Source organism: Geotrypetes seraphini, chromosome 3, assembly GCF_902459505.1.
Source record: "Geotrypetes seraphini chromosome 3, aGeoSer1.1, whole genome shotgun sequence".
NCBI classification, from domain to species: Eukaryota; Metazoa; Chordata; class Amphibia; order Gymnophiona; family Dermophiidae; genus Geotrypetes; species Geotrypetes seraphini.
The window spans coordinates 133,626,566-133,648,732 of NC_047086.1; the positions used below are offsets into that span (position 1 = coordinate 133,626,566).

General features: G+C 43.0%; 1 protein-coding gene across 3 annotated transcripts in view; it reads right to left on the bottom strand.

Annotated features, from left to right (window-relative positions):
• LOC117358073 (serine-threonine kinase receptor-associated protein-like) overlaps positions 1-22,167 on the bottom strand; it is a 175,328-nt gene that overhangs the window by 109,955 nt on the left and 43,206 nt on the right. For 2 of the 3 annotated variants that reach the window (XM_033939521.1, XM_033939522.1), the window contains exon 3: positions 12,975-13,152. In XM_033939521.1, coding sequence (XP_033795412.1) covers positions 12,975-13,152 — 178 coding nt within the window. Of the gene's footprint in view, positions 1-12,925; positions 13,153-22,167 lie in introns of all 3 variants that reach the window. The other variant, XM_033939523.1, reaches the window with a different exon arrangement.

The following is a 22,167-nucleotide window of genomic DNA, read 5'->3' on the forward strand; positions in this document are numbered from 1 at the left end:
TTTATCCCAGGACAAGCAGGCAGCTATTCTTGACTGATGGGTGACCTCCAAGCTAACAAAAAGAGGGATGGAGGGAAGGTTGGCCATTATGAAAACAAATTTTGCAAAACAGATTGGCCGAAGTGTCCATCCCGTCTGGAAAATGTGTCCAGACAATAATGAGATGTAAAAGTATGAACTGAGGACCAAGTGGCAGCTTTGCAGATTTCCTCAATGGGCGTGGACCGGAGGAAAGCTACAGATGCTGCCATAGCTCGGACTTTATGGGCTGTGACAGAACCTTCCAGTGGCAGTCCGGTCTGAGCATAACAGAATGAAATGCACGCTGCCAGCCAATTAGACAACGTACGTTTAGAAACAGGCCGTCCCAATTTATTTGGATCAAAGGACAGAAAGAGTTGAGGGAACGATCTGTGAGGCTTAGTACGGTCTAAATAGTAAGCCAGAGCCCTCTTACAGTCCAAAGTATGTAAAGCCTGTTCACCAGAATGAGAGTGAGGTTTTGGAAAAAAGACAGGCAGAACAATGGATTGGTTGAGATGGAATTCAGAGACAACCTTCGGGAGAAACTTTGGATGAGTACGCAGAACCACCTTGTCATGATGAAAGACCGTAAAAGGTGGATCCGACACTAGTGCATGGAGCTCACTGACCCTCCTGGCAGAGGTAAGAGCAATAAGAAAAAGCACCTTCCAAGTGAGAAACTTGAAAGAAGCAGTAGCCAAGGGTTCAAATGGAGGCTTCATTAAAGCGGAAAGAACTACATTAAGATCCCAGATAACAGGAGGGGCTTTAAGAGGTGGTTTCACATTAAAAAGACCTCGCATGAACCTGGACACTAAGGGATGAGCTGAGAGGAGTTTTCCATGGATTGGCTCATGAAAAGCTGCTATAGCACTAAGATGGACTCTGATTGAAGTGGACTTGAGGCCAGAGTTTGACAAAGAAAGGAGATAATCCAACAATGTCTCCACTGCAAGGGAAGTGGGATCATAATGATGAAGAAGACACCAGGAAGAAAACCGTGTCCACTTCTGATGGTAACATTGCAGAGTGGCCGGTTTCCTGGAGGCATCCAGAATTGAACGAACAGGCTGAGACAAGAGAGTATCATGAGAAGTCAGCCCGAGAGATACCAAGCTGTCAGGTGCAGAGACTGTAGGTTGGGGTGTAGAAGAGTTTCCTGATGCTGAGTAAGCAGAGAAGGATACAGAGGCAGAAGAAAAGGTTCCCTGGAACTGAGTTGAAGTAGAAGGGAGAACCAATGTTGCCTGGGCCACCTCGGAGCAATCAGAATCATGGTTGCTTGATCCCTCTTGAGCTTGAACAAGGTTCTCAACATGAGAGGCAGAGGAGGGAAAGCGTACAGGAACAGATTGGACCAATCGAGGAGAAAAGCATCCGCTGCCAGACGGTGAGGTGAGTAGAGTCTGGAGCAGAATAGGGGCAGCTGATGATTGTGAGGAGCTGCAAAGAGGTCTATCTGAGGAGTGCCCCATTGAGCGAAGATGGATTGTAGAGTTACAGGATCGATTGTCCATTCGTGAGGTTGGAGAACTCTGCTGAGCTTGTCCGCTAAGGAATTCTCCTCCCCCTGAATGTAAATAGCTTTCAGGAATAGATGGTGATTTATGGCCCAAGTCCAGATCTTTTGGGCTTCCTGGCATAAGAGGCGGGAGCCCGTCCCACCCTGTTTGTTGATGTAGTACATCGCAACTTGATTGTCTGTGCATAACAGGACAACTTGAGGAAAGAGAAGATGCTGGAAGGCCTTGAGGGCATAAAACATCGCTCTGAGTTCTAGGAAATTGATGTGACGCTTCTTTTCCTGGGCAGTCCAAAGACCTTGAGTTTGGAACTCGTTCAGATGAGCTCCCCATGCATAAGGGGAGGCATCGGTGGTGATGACTAGTTGATGAGGAGGTTGATGGAACAGAAGACCCCTGGACAGATTTGAGGATACCAACCACCATTGTAGAGACTGACGAAGAGATGATGTCACAGATATGTGACGTGAGCAAGGATCCGTTGCTTGGGACCACTGGGTAGCTAGTGTCCATTGAGGAGTGCGCAGGTGAAGACGTGCAAGAGGCGTGACATGAACTGTAGAGGCCATGTGACCCAAGAGAACCATCATTTGCTTTGCTGTGATGGAACGCTGTGGAAGCACCTGCTGACATAGAGAGTGAAGCGTTTGAAGACGATTGGACGGCAGGAACGCTCTAATGAGGATTGTGTCTAAGACAGCTCCTATGAATTGAAGTCTCTGAGTGGGGATGAGATGAGATTTGGGTAGATTGATCTCGAACCCCAGAAGTTGAAGAAACGTGATGGTTTGGTTGGTGGCCAGGAGAACAGTCTGAGATGAATTGGCCTTTATCAACCAATCGTCCAGGTAAGGAAAGACCTGAAGGTGGTGAGAACGCAGGAAGGCAGCCACCACAATCAGACATTTGGTGAATACTCTCGGAGAGGAGGCAAGACCGAAGGGTAGCACCTTGTATTGGTAATGACAACGATTGATCATGAAGCGTAGGTATTGTCTGGAGGCCAGATTGACCAGTATATGAGTGTATGCTTCTTTGAGATCGAGAGAACATAGCCAGTCGCCTTGATTTAGAAGAGGATAAAGAGTGGCTAGAGAGAGCATTTTGAACTTTTCTTTGACCAAACATTTGTTGAGATCGCGAAGATCTAGAATGGGTCTGAGATCTCCTGTTTTTTTGGGGACTAAAAAGTAACGGGAGTAGAATCCCTGTCCCTTTTGATCTAGAGGAACCTCCTCTATGGCGTTCAAAAGGAGAAGGGATTGAACCTCCTGGAGAAGAAGGAAAGACTGAGTGTGCGAAGCAGACTCTTTTGGTTGACTTGGAGGAGGTAGAGTTTGAAAGTTGAGAGAGTAGCCGTGGTGGATGATGTTCAGAACCCACTGATCTGACGTGATAAGTTCCCAACGGCTTATGAAATAAGAAAGGCGTCCTCCTATAGGCTGTGGAAGTTGAGTAGGAGGGAGAAGACTGGCTATGTTCTGGAGAACCAAGTCAAAAGGGTTGGGTAGACTTTTGTGCAGGAGTAGCTTTTACCTGCTGTTGTTGCTGAGGTTGTCTAGCAGCTGGACGCTGTTGCCTCTGACGCCTAGGTTGTTGTGCAGTTTGAGGCAGAGGACGAGCCACAAATCTACGTTGGTAGGTTGATTGTGGACGAAAGGGCTTGGTTGGTGGAGGCTTCTTAGGTTTAAGAAGCGTGTCCCATCTGGTCTCATGAGCCGATAATTTCTGGGTAGTGGAGTCCATGGAATCTCCAAACAGCTCATCCCCTAAGCAAGGTGTATTGGCTAGCCTATCCTGGTGATTAACGTCCAATTCTGAAACACGAAGCCAGGCTAGCCTTCGCATGGCCACTGACATGGCAGTGGCTCTGGAGGTCAGCTCGAAAGTATCATAGATAGATCTTACCATGAATTTTCGAAGCTGTAAAAGAGATGAACAAGTGTGGTGAAAAGCAGACTTTTTCCTATCAGGAAGATATTTCTCAAAAGCAGTAAGATTTTGTATTAGGTGCTTAAGATAAAAAGAGAAATGGAATGCATAATTTCCTGATCGATTTGCTAACATAGCATTTTGGTATAGCCTTTTACCAAACTTGTCCATAGATTTGCCCTCTCTGCCAGGAGGGACTGAGGCATATACACTAGCCCCTTTGGACTTTTTTAAAGTGGATTCAACTAAAAGGGACTCATGAGGTAATTGGGGCTTGTCAAACCCAGGAATAGGAATGACTTTATACAAGGAATCCAACTTTCTAGGAGCTCCAGGGATAGTTAAAGGAGATTCCAGATTCTTATAAAACGTCTCTCTCAATATATCATGGAGAGGTAGTTTAAGGTATTCCTTTGGAGGCTGGTCAAAGTCCAAGGCATCAAGGAAAGCCTTGGATTTCTTTGACTCAGCCTCCAAGGGAATGGAGAGAGCATCACACATTTCCTTCAAAAATGAAGAAAAGGAAGACACTTCTGGTTTAGAGGAGGCTCCTAAAACAGACGGGTCCTCATCACCAGAAGAGCATTCTCCCTCCGAAAGAAGAGGATCCTCCGAGTCACCCCATAAGTCAGGGTCTCGAACCTGAAAACTCCGGTCTCGAGACTCTGGAGTGGAAGGCTCTAAATGCCGGGACTTGTGAAGAGACTTCCCCGACCTGCCTGACTCGGTACCGGGAGATGCTATAGTACGCACCGGAGCCGAAGTCTGTACAGCTTGATGGTGAGCTCTCGGCTCCGGCGCCAGAATCGGCATGGAGACCGAGGAAACCGATTGTACCGGTACCGATAGAGTGGACGTCGATAAAATAGGACGGTCTACTATCGGTACCGGTGGCTCAGACCGGACTGGTACCGGTAAATTCGATGCCAGGGCTGGAGGTAGGAGGTGCTGTAGCTGTTCTTTAAGTTGTGCCTTCAGAACAGCAGCTATACGCTCCTCAAGGGAAGGCACCGGTACCGTCTTTTTCTTTAAAAGGTACCTGCGGTGCCGCTCTACGCTCCGAGGATGAGGACCCCGATGTCGAGGGGCTCACCTCTATTGGAGCGGAGCGCTTCCGTGGGCGCCTCGAGGTCGGCAGAATTGGACTCGCTGCCATCGAGACCGGAGGACGCTCCAACGGGGAAGGCTTCTTAGCCGGCTTACCTGGAGTCGACACCGCCGCGGTATCGCGTGGTGTCGATGATGTGGGTGCCGACTGCGCCGGTGCCGATGTCGGTGCCGGTGTAGAATCAGACATCTCGGCACCAAACAATAATTTTTGTTGAATCTCTCGATTTTTAAGAGTTCTCTTTTTTAAAGTTGCACAGCGGGTGCAGGTTGACGCTCGATGGTCGGGACCAAGACACTGGAGACACCAATTATGAGGATCAGTCAGTGAAATTGGTCGTGCACACCGCTGGCACTTTTTGAAGCCGGGTTGTGGGGGCATGAATGTAAAAACGGCTTCAGCCAAATCGAAGGCCGAGGCCTCGATGGTGGCTAAAGGCCCCGCCGGGGCAAGGCCGAAAAACAGGCAAAAAAAAAACAAAGTGTTTTTTTTTTTTTTTTTTTAAGAAAGAAAATAAAGAAAAAAGGGAAGGAAATAAGATTCCTCAAAAAGTTTACGCGAGCGGGAAGTCACAAAAAAATCCTCTCACAACAGCCGTTGAGAGAGACGCGTCTTCTTAGCTCCGCGGAAACTAAGAAACTGGGGACCGCGCGCCTCTGTCGGGCGGGAAGGCACTCGCGCGTGCGCGGTGCGGCCTACCAGAACTTTCCAAGTTCTTAGAGTGCAATCACTCTAAAATTGTCCGTACCGGGGCTCCGTCGGTGCCGTCACCCATCAGTCAAGAATAGCTGCCTGCTTGTCCTGGGATAAAGAGTTTTACCTCATGCAAAATTGGCATTTCTTTAATAAGACATTAACTATTTTTTTCTGAGATCCTCCAAGTACCTACAAATCCAAAATGTGACCCTGCAAAGGGTTTGAGTTTGAGACCATTGGTCTAAACAATAATGTTTGGAAAACGTATTCATTGAAGATCATGTGGCAGCATTAAAAATGTCCTGAATGGGAATGGAGTGAAGATGTGCCACTGAGGAAGCCATAGCATGTACTTTATGTGCTCCCACAATGCCAGGAGATGGCATCTTGGCTCGTTTATAACAGAAAGAAATACAATGCGCAATCCATGTGGAAATCGCCCTCTTAGCAACTGGTTGACCCTGGGTAGAAGGGTTGAAAGAGATGAAAAGCTGATTGGTTGTACGAAAATCAGCAGTGCGTTTCAGTTAAAAAAGTAATGCACGTCTGCAATCCAATGTGTGAAGGGTTTTCTCCGCTGGAGAAGCATGAGGAGGGGGGAAAAAAGATGGTAAGGTTATAATTTGGTTCAAATGGAAGTCAGTAACCACCTTTGGAAAAAAACTTTGGATGTGTCCTCATCTGTACTTTCGTGGAAAAAAATTGCAGATAAGGATATTACGAATCTAAACCTTGAAGCTCACTGACTCTTCTGGCCGAAGTTAGTGCTGTTAAAAAGGCTACTTTCCAAGTAAGAAATTCCAGAGGTTCAAAGGGAGCTGACCTGAGTTAATCGAGGACAATATTAAGATTCCATGAAGGGAGAGGTTCTCTCGAGTGGCGGTCTAAGGTTGGAAAGACCTCTTAGAAAATGAGCAACCAAGGGGTGTTGACAAATAGGTTTACCATTAACATGAGGATGATATGCTGAAATTGTTGAAAGATAATGAAGGGAATAGACTTAGTAGAGAAAGAGAGATTGTTCACCCTCTCCAAGGTAGAGAAAACAAGAGGGCACTCTCTAAAGTTAAAAGGAGATATATTCCGTACAAATGTAAGGAAGTTCTTCTTCACCCAGAGAGTGGTAGAAATCTGGAACGCTCTTCCAGAGGCTGCTATAGGGGAAAACACCCTCTAGGGATTCAAGACAAGGTTAGGCAAGTTCCTGCTGAACCAGAACGTATGCAGGTAAGGCTACACTCAAATAGGGCACTGGTCTTTGACCTAAGGGCCACCGCATGAGCGGACTGCTGGGCCGAATGGACCACTGGTCTGACCCAGCAGTGGCAATTCTTTTAAGTAGGTTAAGAGGGAAGGGATTGAACATTGGAGAGTATCCTGAGATTGAAAAGCTGCCCAAATTGAGAATTGTTTCCATTTGGACTGGTAAGATTTTCTAGTTGCAGGACGTCTGGCTGCTAGGAGTACAGCCTTTACTGATTGGGAAACTGGGACACTATCTAAGATGTGTGTCTCAATTTCCATGCTATGAGGCCGAGGCTGCGAAGGTTGGGATGCAGCAGATGCCCGTTGTGTTGTGAAAATAGAGAAGGATGATGCCCTAACGGACGTGGTGGAGCATCGAGAAGGTCCTGGAGTAGAAGATACCAGATCTGTCTTGGCCAACAGGGAGCAATTAGGATTAAGTGAGCCTTGTCCTTGAGGGCCTTGCAAAGGACCCTGGAAATGAGAGGAACTAGATGGAAGGCATAAAGGAGATGTTGGCTCCATGGAATGGAAAATACATCTCTTGTGATGGCCTGTGGAGCTGGGTGTAAAGAACAAAATCTTTGGCATTGTGTATTTTCTTGAGTAGCAAATAAGTCTATCAGCAGAGTTCCCCACAGCTGGAACAGATGATGAAGCACGGCTGGGTTTACTGTCCACTCATGTGGGTTGAATTTCCTGCTAAGCGAATCCGCAAGGATGCAAGTCTATGTGAAACAATAGTGCAAAGGTCCAAAGACGGTAAGCTTCTCTGCAAAGAGGGTGTAAACTGGAGCCCCATTGCTTAAGTTCACATAGAACACTGCAACTTGGTTGTCTGTTTGAATTAGAATTTGACGATTGGGAATGTAAGAACTGAAAGCTTGAAGAGCATAGAAAATTGCTCAAAGTTCCAAGTGATTTATGTAAAGACATATCTCTGCTGAAGTCCATTGACCTTGAGTTTGAATTTGGTCAAAATGTGCTTTCCAGCCTTAGTGGAAGCATCCGTCGTGATGGTGAGTTGAGGAAACCCACCATAGAATTGAAGCCTTGAAGTACGCTGGAAGGGGAATGCTTTTTGAAAGTGGTTGTACATGATGATTCCAGTGTAATTTGAGGTGGCATTGGAGAGGACGCATGTGAAGTCTTGCATGGGGCACCAGGGATAGGAATGCAGCCATATGACCCAGTAGGCGTAAGATGTTTCTTGCTGTGATTCGAGATGACTGTCTGAAATGGGAGACCAACCAAATTATGGTCGGATGTCAATCTTCTGGTAGATAGGCCCTTGCTGTAATTGTGTTGATGTTTGTTCCCATGTATGAGAGGGAGTGAACTGGTTTGAGTTGTGACTTCTGGAAGCTGATGAGAAAACTGAGATCTTGCAAGGTTTGAATGGTGAAGTGGATCATGTGTAGCAACTGTTCCTCAGAATGCGCTACGAGAAGCCAGTTGTCTAGGTAAGGAAAAACTGCATGATTGTACCTCCGCAGATAGGCAGCTACCACAGCCAGGCACTTTGTGAAGACTCGAGATGCTGAAGAAAGGCCAAAAGGCAAAACCTTGTATTGGTAGTGGTTGTTGAGAAATTTGAATCAAAGGAATTTCCAGTGTGTGTGATGAATAAGAATGTGGGTGTAGGTATCCTTGAGGTCTAGGGCAACTAACCAGTTGTTTTTCTGAGCGGTAGAATGGCTGGAAGGGAAATCATTCTGAATTCTTCTCTTTTGAGGCAGGCATTAAGTGGACAAAGGTTGAGAATAGGACAGAGGCCTTGAGTGGGATTAGAAAAAAAACCCTAGATCTGCTTGATGGAGTTGTACTTCTTCGATGGCATTGGATTGAAGAAGAGATATCTCCTCTGAAAGTTGTGGAATGTGCTGAGGAGGTGTGATGGACGGTGGAGGAGGATGGTTGGCTGGATAGTGAGAGAGGAAATTGAGTATCCTTGAGATATAATGGTGAGGACCCATTTGTCAGTCGTGATTCGCTGCCATGCTGAGAGAAATTGAGATAGCCACACCCATCCATCCACTGGTAGTTTGTCAAAAACTAGGATTAGGTTTAAGTGGAGGAAGCTGGGATGTAGCTGCTTTTTTCCTGTCCTTCGGACATGGCTTTTGCTGGTAAGCAGCACCTTGTGATCTTTGAAAAAGGTGACTTGTTATAAGGAACAAAGCGTCTGCGTGAATAGTACTGCTGGAAAAATTGCTGGTGGTAAGCTCTGAAATTGCTAAGATTGATCTGAAGAGGAAGCTGAAAGTTCATGTATGGTTGAAGAATCTTCTTTGAAAGACTATCTCCTAAGCAGGGAGCATCTGCTAATTTATCATGGAGATCTTCTCTAAGGTCTGATGCTTTAAGCCATGCTGTACGATGAGATGCAATTGCTACAGCTGTAGTACGAGATATCATATTGTAAGCATCATAGTTAGTTTTTATAAGATACTAGTGTTTAAGCCCGTTACATTAATGGGTGCTAGAATAAATGTGTAGACTTTTAGCACAATGGGGAGCTGAGGCGTTTCTTTCTTTCTTTCTCTCGCACTTCCCCCCTGTCTCTCCCTGGCCCGTCTGTCTGTATTTCTTTCTGTCTCTCTCCCTGGCCCCTGTCTTTCTGTGTGTCTGTCTTTCTGTCTCTCTCCTTGGCCCCCTTTCTGTCTTTCTTTCTGTCTCTCTCTCCCTGCCCCCTGTCTTTCTGTGTGTTTGTCTTTCTTTCTTTGTCTATATCTCTCCCTGCCCGCTGTCTGTCTTTCTGTCTCTCCCTGCCTGTTGTCTGTCTTTTTCTTTCTTTCTGTCTCTCTCCCAGCCAGCTGTCTTTTTCTTTCTGTCTCTCTCCATGCCCTCCTGTCTTTCTGTGTATGTGTTTTTCTTTCTTTCTTTCTGTCTGTCTCTCTCCATGCCCCATCTTTCTGTGTGTGTGTGTCTTTCTTTCTTTCTTTGTCTCTCTCCCTGCTCGCTGTCTTTCCTTCTGTCTCTCCATGCCCACTGTCTGTCTGTCTTTCTATCTCTCTCTCCCTGCCCGCTGTCTTTATCTTTCTTTCTCTCTCTCTCTCACTGCCAGCTGTCTGTCTTTCTTTCTGTCTCTCTCTCCATGCCTGCTGTCTGTCTTTCTTTCTTTTTCTCTCTCTCCCTGCCCACTGTCTGTCTTTCTTTCTTTCTGTCTCTCTCCCAGACAGCTGTCTTTTTCTTTCTTTGTCTCTCTCCCAGCCAGCTGTCTGTCTTTCTTTCTGTCTCTCTCTCACTGCCCGCTGTCTGTCTCTCTCTCCCTGCCCGCTGTCTTTTTCTTTATTTCTCTCTCCCAGTCAGCTGTCTGTCATTCTTTCTTTTTGTCTCTCTCCATGCCCTCCTGTCTTTATGTGTGTCTGTCTTTCTTTCTGTCTCTCTCTTTGGCCCCCTTTCTGTCTCTCTCCATGCCGTCTTTCTGTGTGTCTGTCTTTCTTTCTGTCTGTCTCTCTCCTTTGCCCCCTTTCTGTCTGCCTTTCTTTCCGACTCTCTCCCTGCCCACTGTCTTTCTTTCTTTCTGTCTCTCTCCATGCCCTCCTGTCTTTCTGTGTGTCTGTCTTTCTTTCTGTCTGTCTCTCTCCTTGGCCCCCTGTCTGTCTGCCTTTCTTTCTGACTGACTTTCTCCCTGCCCACTATCTTTCTTTCTTTCTGTCTCTCTCCATGCCCTCCTGTCTTTCTGTGTGTCTGTCTTTCTTTCTGTCCGTCTCTCTCCTTGGCCCCTTTCTATCTGCCTTTCTTTCTGACTCTCTCCCTGCCCACTGTCTTTCTTTCTTTCTCTCTCCATGCCCTCCTGTCTTTCTGTGTGTCTGCCTTTTTTTCTGTCTGTCTCCTTGGCTCCCCTTCTGTCCGTCTTTCTTTCTTTCTGTCTCTCTCCCTGCCTGCTCTCTGTCTTTCTTTCTTTCTTTCTGCCTCTCTCAGGCAAGATGTCTGATCGCAGCTCTCCTCCCTTTTACCTCCAGCTCCTTCCTGTGTGCGTGCCTGGCAACGGTGCCAAATTTTATAAATACAGGATGATTTTCTGGAATCCTGAATGAAAGATTAGGTTCTTAGCTTTTCTGATCTTTCTTGAAAATCCACACTATATTCCGAGACCAGTGGGTTATTGATGTGGAGCCATGAAACTTACAAGTTATTCTACATATTTACCCCTAAGTTCAACACACTTGGCATGTCTGAAATTTCTTTAACCCTTCCAAAAAATACTCTCTGATCAATGAAATACTGCTCCGCTGCTGCAATCACCTCTGACCCACTCGAAAATTGTCACCCTTTCAAAAACTATTTTTAATGTTTGGAAACAGAAAATAGATGGAGCAAAATCTGGTGGGTAGGGTGGATGGTCTATGTACTGAAACCACTGTTCCCTTTAAGCTTAGTGGGAGTCCTCTACTAGTGAATGACACTGGGAAAAAACTGTCCCCGTCACTGCCCCGTCCCCGATTTCCCCTTCACCGTCCCGTTCCCGAACCCGCCATCCCCTTCACTGCCCTGTCCCCGCAGCATCCACCCTTCCCTCTCGCCACTTCACAGCCCTTCAGTGGCCTGAGAATCTCCCTCCCTCCCCCTTACCTTCGCGGCACTTTAGAAAAGAAACTGATGAAGCCTGCCTGTGCCGCCCTGCAGTTGAGTGTGTGTGGGCGGAAGCTTCTCCTCTGACAATTGTCATTTTATAAACACAAATAATATGGAGCAAGGTTCAACAAAATCCATTTCCCCTCCCTTTCACAAATATCCCATTCACTATTGTGAAAACTGAACAAACCAAATTACTACAGAATGCTACACAGAAAAATCAAGCTAACAGAATACTTTAGTCACACATGGCAAGAATAATATTAGGGGAGTGCAACTAGGGCAACTGCCCCCTTGGCAGAGAGAGAGCCCTAAGCCAGCTGGAAGCTAAAGAAGCACAGCCTGGACCGAAAGAGGTGGGAAAACTGATGTTGAGACTGCAGGGCAAAGTAGGGGTGGAGTGAGGCGGGGCAAAGCCACATGTCCTCTTTTTTTCTGTGCCACGAAAAATATTTGCTCCATTAGTATACCGAAGCTTAAAAAAAGTTTACGAGACACCGGATAAGATTGTGAGCTCATTCAAGCAGGAACCATCTCCCTCATGACTATGTACAGCTTTGCGTATGTCTGGTAGTGCTCTAGAAATAATTAATAGTAGTACAGGTACATGATCCTTTATCTGAAATTCTAAAAACTAAAAAGCTCCATAAGCCAATTTTTTTTTTTTTTTGTAACGCTGATTCATTATTAATTTGTACACAAAAAAGATCATTTTTAACATCTAAAAGAATCCTGGCCCCAAAGTCACCGTAAAGAATTTACTCTATGCTATTACTTCAATTTTTCATCTTACCTCACATTGGTGTACCTCTGAGGTGTCGCCAGTGGTCACAGCAATTCATATTCATTGCCTGCTGCAGCCCCGCCTGCTGCAGCCCCGCAAGCTTCTGTCGCATCCAGCTGGGGAGGAAACAGGAAGTGATATCAGCAAGGCAGGATGTGGCACAGAAAATCCTGCAAGGCAGCAGCAGGCAATGAATATGCTCTGGTCCAGAGCATAAAGGATCATGTACCTGTAGTAGTAGTGTCCCCCAGGGCTCTCTGCTCCCTGTTCTTTAATATCTTCCTAAGCCCACTTTTGTTACCGATTCAAAACCTTAGTCTTAAAGCTTATTTTTATGCAGATGACATTCTGATTATTCATCATACTGACCTATTTCACCTGATGTTTCTTGCATACAAAGAGGACTTGCTAAAATTTCTCAGTGGCTTACTCATGTGAACAGTTTCTTGTTTAAGATAAATATTTAGAATGCTTAATTTAAGACATATAAACAGAGTATGTTCTATGGACTCAACTTCCCAGAGTGCTTGGCTGCATAAGAACATAAGAATTGACACTACCGCTGCTCTTTTTCAGCTTCTGGGAAAACGATGAACTGAGGTACTGTGAGCCCTCATCGAGCGGAAAGGCACTCGCATAAGTGCAATGCGGGCAGTCTAAAAGTTTATGAATTCTTAAAGTGCCAGTGCACTTTTCAATGTCTGTACTGGGCTCCGTGGATGATGCCACCCACATATGAGAATACACTAACTAGGATAAATATTGTCCAAAAAACATATAATTGCCTATTTGTGGTTGGTGTGATGGTAAATAGATAACCAGTGTTTAATCATATAAACCTGCCTATATGAGGTAATTATGCCAGCTACACTGGTTGCAATGCCAATGTTTAACCATAAAGGAGTGTAACCTGCACAGAGTGGCGGGTAGGGTTCTGGCCACCTTGTTGGGCAGACTGGATGAACTGTGCAGGTCTTTCCTTTATCTGTGGTCATTTACTGTTCATACAAATCAAATAAGTATAACCCATACCTGAGAAAGAAATAACATTTGTTGATTCAGTGTCATAAAGAGAAATTACCTGCGAAAGAAATAACATTTGTTGATTCAATGTCATAAATAGAAATTATCCCATCAGCCCCTGCAGCTACAAGTAGTTTACTGCTTAACGGATGATAACTCAATGCAGTTACGGCTTGGCGTGTACGATGACCTGAAAACAATGTTGATTTTAGACCTCCTGTTTCCATATTTACAATCTGAAATATGAATAAAAATAAAATATCATCATTTTAGTACATATAGCAATGCATCCACAAAGAGATTAGGTTCTTACCTTGCTAATATCTTTTCTAGTAGATAGGTGTGTCATTCTGGACAAGTGGGTAATTTTCCCATAGCTGTGAGCTGTGCAAGAAGGAATCTACTCCAGATTTTTTCAGTATCCCTCCTATTTCACAGAAGAATCTGCTGCCACCTACTGTTAGTCCACAAGCATGTGAGAGCCTTTCTTAGACCTAGGTGATGTAGGAATATGGAGAAGCTTCTGGAATGAACACATCTGTTAGCAAGGTAAGAACTTAATCTCTTTTTCTAGTGCAATAAGTGTGTCATTCTGGACAAGTAGGATGTACAAAAGCAGTCCCAGAAATCTAGGGCGGGATGATTGCGCCAGCTCTTAGTACTGAGGGCCCACTTGTCACCACATCCACTCTGTAAAACTTAGCAAAGGTATGAAGAGTGGACCGAGTTACCGCCCTATAAATCTCCATGGGAGAGACTGCCCTAGCTTCGGCCCATGACGAAGCCCACACTTCTGGTGGAATGTGCCTTAAAGGAAACAGGGAACCGTTTACCATACACAATGTATGCTGATGAAATTGTCCTATGGATCCACCTAGAAATCCAAGTTTACAAGTTTATTAAAATTTTGTTATCTCGTCTTATCCATAATCAAGGCGGCTTTACATAATAAGTAAAAAAAAGATACAAAATACAGGGAACTGATAAACACTAAAGACTCAACATCAGAAAAACATCAAAAGTGAACTATCTAGACAAACATGACTGACCAAAACGAACTGGCACGAGAGGAGGGGGAAGAACTACAATCATTAATAGGAAAGAACAAAAAGGGAAAAAACGAAAGGATGGGGGAACAGAAAGCTCAGCCCAAATGGCTGGGCAAGCCTTGGAGACTAGATAAAAGAGGAGTTAAAACATCCTTAAAAGGATGGTTATACTGCAAAAGCATCTTTAAAAAGCATAGTTTTTAAAGCTGGACTTAAAATTATCTAAAGTTGTAATCTCTCGTAAATAATTCAGTGCTGAGTTCCAGAGTGATGGGGCGGTGACTGAAAGGATATTATTTCTCATGAAGTTAACAAGTCTTAATGAAGGGATTGCAAGCAAGTTTTGATTGGATGATCGGAGAGTACAGGGGAGTGGGGTATTAAAATCACGGCTTTGGAAGCTGGCACACCTTGCCTAGCTGAATTGGTCAGCACAAAAAGATTGTCAGAGAGCCTAAACTCATTAGTGACTTCTAAATATTGAAGAAACACTCTTCTCACATCCAGCTTCTTCAGAATTAAGTCCTGGAACCCAGGGCTGGATTTTCCTATAGGCTAACTAGGGTAACTAGGCTTCAGCCTAGGGCCTCAAGATCCGTGTCACATTTTTTATAAAGCTTAGTACCAATAACAACATGTTTCATTTAACATATTGATATATATCACAGTAATGATGTATTTTATTATCTAGAAAAATAGTCTAGAGATAAGACAATGTAGTTATTTGGAGAAAAGACCTCAGTTTCCTCATCAAGAGGTCTCTATGTCTGCCGTATACAACTTAAAGCAGCATAGGAGAAAACATCCCGGGTCAGAAAAACTCCACTACATGCTACTAGTTTAATAACTATTAATCGGAATCAAAAAGAACTAGTAGTAAGAAAAAACTTATCTCTTGACGTCTCAATTCTCCAGGTGAGACAAGAATCCGGTTGGATTATGTAGAAATGTCACAGTAATCTTCGTCCATTAAGACCCCCGACAGGCCCTGTTTCGCTATCGCTGCATCAGGGGAAGTCTCTAGAACTGAAGATCAAATGAACATGTAGGTATAATACCATTCATCTCTATATTATTACAAGAAGGAATAACATCTCGTTACTTACATGTGACACAAAACGTTGCTCTATAGATTCTATGAAAAAGAATGGCGGCTCGGCGTTGTGGGCAGGGTTTAAAAAGAAGGTATAAACTCAGAATTAACCAATCATATTAAAGGGGGCGCCCCCTTTAATATGATTGGTTAATTCTGAGTTTATACCTTCTTTTTAAACCCTGCCCACAACGCCGAGCCGCCATTCTTTTTCATAGAATCTATAGAGCAACGTTTTGTGTCACATGTAAGTAACGAGATGTTATTCCTTCTTGTAATAATATAGAGATGAATGGTATTATACCTACATGTTCATTTGATCTTCAGTTCTAGAGACTTCCCCTGATGCAGCGATAGCGAAACAGGGCCTGTCGGGGGTCTTAATGGACGAAGATTACTGTGACATTTCTACATAATCCAACCGGATTCTTGTCTCACCTGGAGAATTGAGACGTCAAGAGATAAGTTTTTTCTTACTACTAGTTCTTTTTGATTCCGATTAATAGTTATTAAACTAGTAGCATGTAGTGGAGTTTTTCTGACCCGGGATGTTTTCTCCTATGCTGCTTTAAGTTGTATACGGCAGACATAGAGACCTCTTGATGAGGAAACTGAGGTCTTTTCTCCAAATAACTACATTGTCTTATCTCTAGACTATTCTTCTCCATAGTAGTGAGCATTTATTGGAATACTTTTTGGTGTGTGTCTTATTAATATTCCATTTGCTATTATGTATTTTATTATCTCTCATGTAATTTGAAAACTTAAAAATGGGAGGTGAAAGGACCTCATAAGTGGAATAGCCTAGAGCCTCTTTTCATCTAAATCCGGCCCTGCTGAAACCCATGGACTGAAACGCTGGCAATCTGACTTCCTGATTGACGTGAAATGCCAAAAACACCTTCAGCAGGAAAGACGGAACTGTGCATAACGAGACTCCAGTGTCATGTGATATCCTAAGGAAAGGCTCCCTACAGGATACATCCTAGAGCTCCAAGACCCATCTCGCCAAGGTTACAGCCACTAAGAAAAAAATGTTTTGAGCACCAGATCCATCAAAGATGCTTCCTTCAACGGTTCATAAGGAGCCTGGCTGAGGCCTCGCAAAACTATGTTAAGAGCCCACGAAGGGAAGGAAGGTTTCACCAGAGGCCTGATATTAAACTAAACTAAACTAAAACTTAGCTTTATATACTGGGTCTTCAGCCAGAAAGGAGCTCGACTCAGTTAACAGTAACTAAAAAAATAATTTAAAAAGTAACAATCAGAAAATATTAATATGACTAATTTCCAAAGTGTTCGGCAAATAAAATAGTTTTTAAAGATTTACGAAAAAGTTGAAAAGGACTAGGACCCCTTTAAAATAAGAGGAAGTTTGTTCCATAGTTGAGAAAATTTGAAAACCAAGGAATGACTGAAATTCTTGTCTCCTTTGATTCCTTTCACTGAAGGAAGGGAGAGTTTGAATTGTTGGGTGCCTCTTGCATAGGAGAATCTATAAGCATTCCATAATAAAGGGACAAGAGGGATGAAGATACCATATAAAATTTTAAAAGTAATACATGCACATTTAAAGTGAATCCTGAGATAGACCAGAAGCCAATGAAAGTTTAAAAGGAGAAACATGGCCAAATTTACTTTTTCCAAAAATTAATTTTGCAGCAGTATTTTGTATCAGTTGGAGTCTTTGAAGGCAGGTCTTTGTTATGCCGAGATAGTTAGCGTTACAGTAATCTAGCCAGGATAATATGATAGATTGGACCAGAACAGAGAAGTGTTGTTGGTGGAAAAGGGTTCTGACCTTTCTCAACATTTGAAGGCTAAAAAAGCACTTCTTGACAAGAGAGTTTTATTTGATCCTTAAAGGTAAGAGAAGAGTCTATGAGAACTCCCAGTATCTTGGAAGAGAACTCGATTTGCAGGGAAACCCCAGAATCCAAAGTTACAGTTGGAGGAAGACAGTCCAATTTTGGACCTAGCCATAAAAGTTTTGTTTTTGCAGCATTTAGCTTCATCTGGACAGACATAGCCCAGGCTTAGAGTTTGAAGATACAATGATTTATTTTAGATTCAAACAGTTTTTATTGATACGAATATCATCAAATACAATAATATAGCATAAAAAAAAACATCAATATGCATCAATTATTAATAAACATAATAAAAGACAAATTCCAATATCAATAAACCCCACTTATCTATATGTGTTTGAACCTTTACCTTCCCTCTCTATACCCACCCCATCCCACCCAATAGTACTCTCTACCCAATGATATTCTCATAAATAAAGAAATCTAACTTAAAATCTCATTACAGCTCTTAGGGTACAAAACTTGCAAATAAATACAGCATCAAAAGACATCAATAATATATCAATTATTAATATACATAATAATAATAATAAAAAAAATTCCAATATCATTAAACCCCCACTTATCTATATGAATTTAAACCTTAACCATCCCTCTTCACACCCACCCCTTCTCATCCAATAGTACTCTCTACCCAATGTTACTCTCTTCAATTAACTTAATAAAAAGCCCAATTAAGAGATCCAACTTAAAATCACATTACGACCCTTAGGATGCAAATCTTGCAAATATGAATCCCAAATTTGTATAATTATTTTAAAGGCTGGGTTGGTGAGATCTGAATCAATCTCAATTAATATAAAGATGTCATCCGCATAGGTGAACAGTGTTTCCCAAGCTGACAACTTGCAGTCATATAGAGATTGAACAAGACTGGGGAAAGCGGAGAACCCTGAGGGACCCCGCAAGGGGGCCACCAGGATTTTGAGATGTCACCTTTAATGTTAACTGAATAGGAACGAGATGATAAGAATTTAGAGAACCAGTCGAGAACAGTCTGATTAAGACCGATGTCTGAAAGTAAATAAAGCAGAATGTCGTGATGCACTACGTCACACGCCGCAGATAGATCAAACTGAATCAAAATAGCATACTTGTTGAATTTTTGAAAGTAGGGAGATCAGCAAGGTTTTGATGCTGAAATTTGAACGAAATCCATGTTGAAATGGTTGAAGTATTGAAAATTTCTCAAGATAGTTAGTATGTTGACTAGCGACGATTGATTCTATCATTTTTGTCAACAAAGGTATGTTGGCAATTGGTTGATAAAGAAAGGAAATGGTAGGATCTAGATCTACCTTTTTTAGAAGAGGGGTAAGAGTTATTTGCCCCATGGAATGCGAAAAGTATCTATTTTCCAGTGAGTAGTTCAAAAGAGTGGTCAACCAAGTTATTGCTTGTGAGGGAATACTAGCAAATAGATATGACGGAAAAGGGTCCAGAAAGCATTTACATTTTCTCATCTTTTCACACAATTTAGAAACTTGAAGTTCGGACACTGGATTGAAAGAGCACCAGAAACGATCTGCTTGGATCTCTATTGCGGGATCCTTAGAGTATATAGAAAAATATCCAATATCTACTGCAGGAAAGGATTGCCTGATAAGAGAATTTTATCTTGGAAGAAACAAGCTAGAACATCAGCTGAGGGAGATGGAGATTGATCAGATTTAGGATTTGAACTGATTCGAGAGCGCCAAAGTTTGAATAGGATGTTACTCTGATTATCAGACTTGGCTATTTTACATCCATAGTAAGTTTTTCTCGCTTTCCTTAGTTCTAAGTTGTATTTTCTAATCGCATACCTCCAATTTAATTTATCTGTTTCTGAATGAGATTTTTTCCATTTTCTTTCTAGCTTCCTACAGTTTTGCTTTAAGACTCTATGGATGGGTAAAAACCACGGTGCATTCCGATCATAAGAGATTGTTTTGGAGATTAATGGCGCTAGAGATTGATAAGTGCATTCTGTAAGAAATCTCCAATTATTCCAACTGTCATCAATAGAATGTTCTCTAGGTGAAGGAGGGAGAGAGGCTACAACTTGATACCAGAAAAGTTCTGGATGTATTTTCTTTCTGAAAATGATAGTTTTTTTCTGCTGAGATTTCCCTGGGATATGGGACATGAAAATAAGTAAAGAAAATTCACTGAGATAATGATCTGTCTAAAGAACTTGCTGCCAGCGGAAGTCATCAACAGACGTCTGTTTAGTGTAGTGTGGTCTAGGAAGCAGACAATATCCAACGAGTGACCTTTTTCATGAGTGGAAGTGAAAGATGCTAATGAAAAGCCCAATGACTGGAGAAGAGAAATAAAATCAAAAACATCCTTATTACTGGTATCCTCAAGATGCAAATTTATATCCCCTATTATTAATAATCTATGAAATTTAAATAAAGCTTTAGCAATCGTATCAGAGATAATAGAAGAGGATCTATTCCAAGAGATTGGGGTTTGATATAAAAGGAGAATGCCCAGAGGATGTAAAGAAAGCTCATCCTTAACAAATGCAAGCAAAAACTTTAATTCTGGACTACTAGCCTTTTCAAGTAATTGAACATTAAAAAATGATTTAAAGATCAAAGCTAATCCACCACCCCTTTTATTATTTCTAAAGGACAATAGGCTCCTAAAGCCCTGGGGACAAATATCATGTTGAGTAAAAGTGTCATCCTGGGAAATCCACGATTTGGTGATACGCATTAAACCTGGGTCTAAATCAGTTATCAAATCCTTAATGATCTACTGTTTATTGCAGACAGATCTGGCATTACAATAAAGGACTGGAACCGCAGTAAGGGAGTCTAAAATAGCTTTTGAGTCATTATTATCTGGCAGAATAGGCTTCAAAACTATTAAATTTCTAGAAGGAATTATTTTCTTGTGAAAAGGTTTTCTGTTACCCAAAATAACAGCGGTTTTCTGACCCAGACAGGAACAATCTGTTAGGGTTAGCTCTAGAGAATCTAGAGGAGATAAGCCCATTGAATTTACATCACTAACATTTGAGCAGAGAAGAAACCAAAACGACCCAGTATATAAAATCCATATTAAAACAGATTAAAAATAATTATAACAGTGATATCGGGTAAAAGAGTGATCATTCACTTAGAAAAGAGCTTAAAAATTGGAGCCTTAGTCAAAAAATCACTGTAGGGGTAATAAACTCAACTAAAATTGGAGCCGGCAAAAAAACAGCATAAGCATATAATCAGATAATAATGTCATATCATACAACAATATAGTGAAAGGACCTATCAGGCTGGGGAGACCTAAACTCAGCCTTCAGAAAACCTTACTTATTACTCAAAAGAAGGGCATAGCAATAGTTAATTGGACGGAATTCTATCGAACAAGTAATGTGTAGTTGGATATCAAAATCACCAGGCAGACTTCAAGGAAACAGCTGAGATGTTAAAAAGTCTCTCCTGCTGTGCTTTAAAGACAAGCACAGTGTCTGACTTACTGGGGTGGGTGGAGCAAGGTCTGACATGCTGGGGTGGGTGGAGCAAAGTCCCGCACCAGAAATCTGGCTACGTCTGGATGAGATGCCAGCGTAGATCTGCGGTCTCAAGCTCTGAAGCAAGAGAGACCTGCCACTTGAACTCGAAGGGAAGCCATTTTAAGTCTTTTGTCTAGGTTGGCCTGGAGGAAAGCCAATGCCACATAAACCAGAACTGAAAATAGCTCCACCTTTTCCTGGGTGCACCAATGTTGAAAAGTCTCCGACGCCGTAGCATAGGCTGAGACCATTGACGGCTTCTTAGATTTAAGGAGCATGGCAAAGAAACATTATGTATCATACCTGATAATGTTCGTTCCTTTAGGCACAGAAGATGAATCCAGACAAGTGGGTTAAGTCCATCTACCAGCAGGCAGAGATAGAAAGCACAAAGCTGAGCTCTGCCATATATGTGATGGTCTGTTCACTGGTACTTCAGTATTCCTTGTGAGAAAGCAGTAGGATCAATCAAACAGACCTAGTGACCCAGAACTCCCTACTCATAGCTGATGAGAGCACTTTGAGGCCACCTCCTGGTCCAATTCCTAAGGAACAAATGGAAAAAAGTACGGAAAATGAAAAAACATAAAGGGCGGGGCTCTAGATTCATCTGCTGTGACTAAAGGAACAAACATTATCAGGTATGATATATGACGTTTCTTTCCTTGTCATCAGTAGCAGATGAATGCAGATGAGTGAGATATAACAAAGCAATCCATGTTAGGGTTGGAATGAAAGCAGCGAGAAACCAAGATCCGTGGCACAAAGCACCTAGAGACAGAAATGAAGGGGTGACACAGCCAATGCATCCATTCTGAAGAAGCCTTCTGGAGAAAGAAGGCACCTCTTAGAGAAGATGTTTCATGGAGAACATAAGAATTGCCGCTGCTGGGTCGGACCAGTGGTTCATCATGCCCATCAGTCTGCTCATGCAGCAGCCCTCTGGTCAAAGACCAGCACCCTAACTGAGACTAGTCCTACCAGTGTACATTCTTGTTCATTGTGAACTTGTCTAACTTTGTCTTAAATCCCTGGAGGGTGTTTTCCCCTATGACAGACTCCGGAAGAGCGTTACAGTTTTCTACCACTCTCTGGGTGAAGAAGAACTTCCTTACGTTCATACGTAATCTATCCCCTTTCAATTTTAGAGAGTGCCCCCTCATTCTCCCTGCCTTGGAGAGGGTGAACAACCTGTCCTTATCTACTAAGTCTATTTCCCTTCAGTATCTTGAATGTTTCGATCATGTCCCCTCTCAATCTCCTCTGTTTGAGGGAGAAAAGGCCCAGTTTCTCTAATCTTTCACTGTACGGCAACTCCTCCAGCCCCTTAACCATCTTAGTCGCTCTTCTCTGGACCATTTCAAGTAGTACCGTGTCCTTCTTCATGTTACGGCGACCAGTGCTGGACACAGTACTACAGGTGAGGGCACACCATGGCCCGGTACAGCGGCACCCAAACACTAGGGAAGGAGACCCACAGAACAGCCTGCACAGAACAAACAAACCAAATAAACTGGGAGGACCACTCCACATTGAAAGAAGAACTCCGCGCCACAGCAAACAACCAAACAGAGCTGTGCCCCCATCCTTCAGGAGCTCCCAGACTCCATGGAGCGTGTGAGAGAGGAGCACTACCTCCAGAGATGGAGACATGGCCAGTCAGCATCCAAAACTGTGGCCTGCCTAGAATGCAGGAAAAGCATACATGGCCGCACCCGTCTGACATGAAAAGC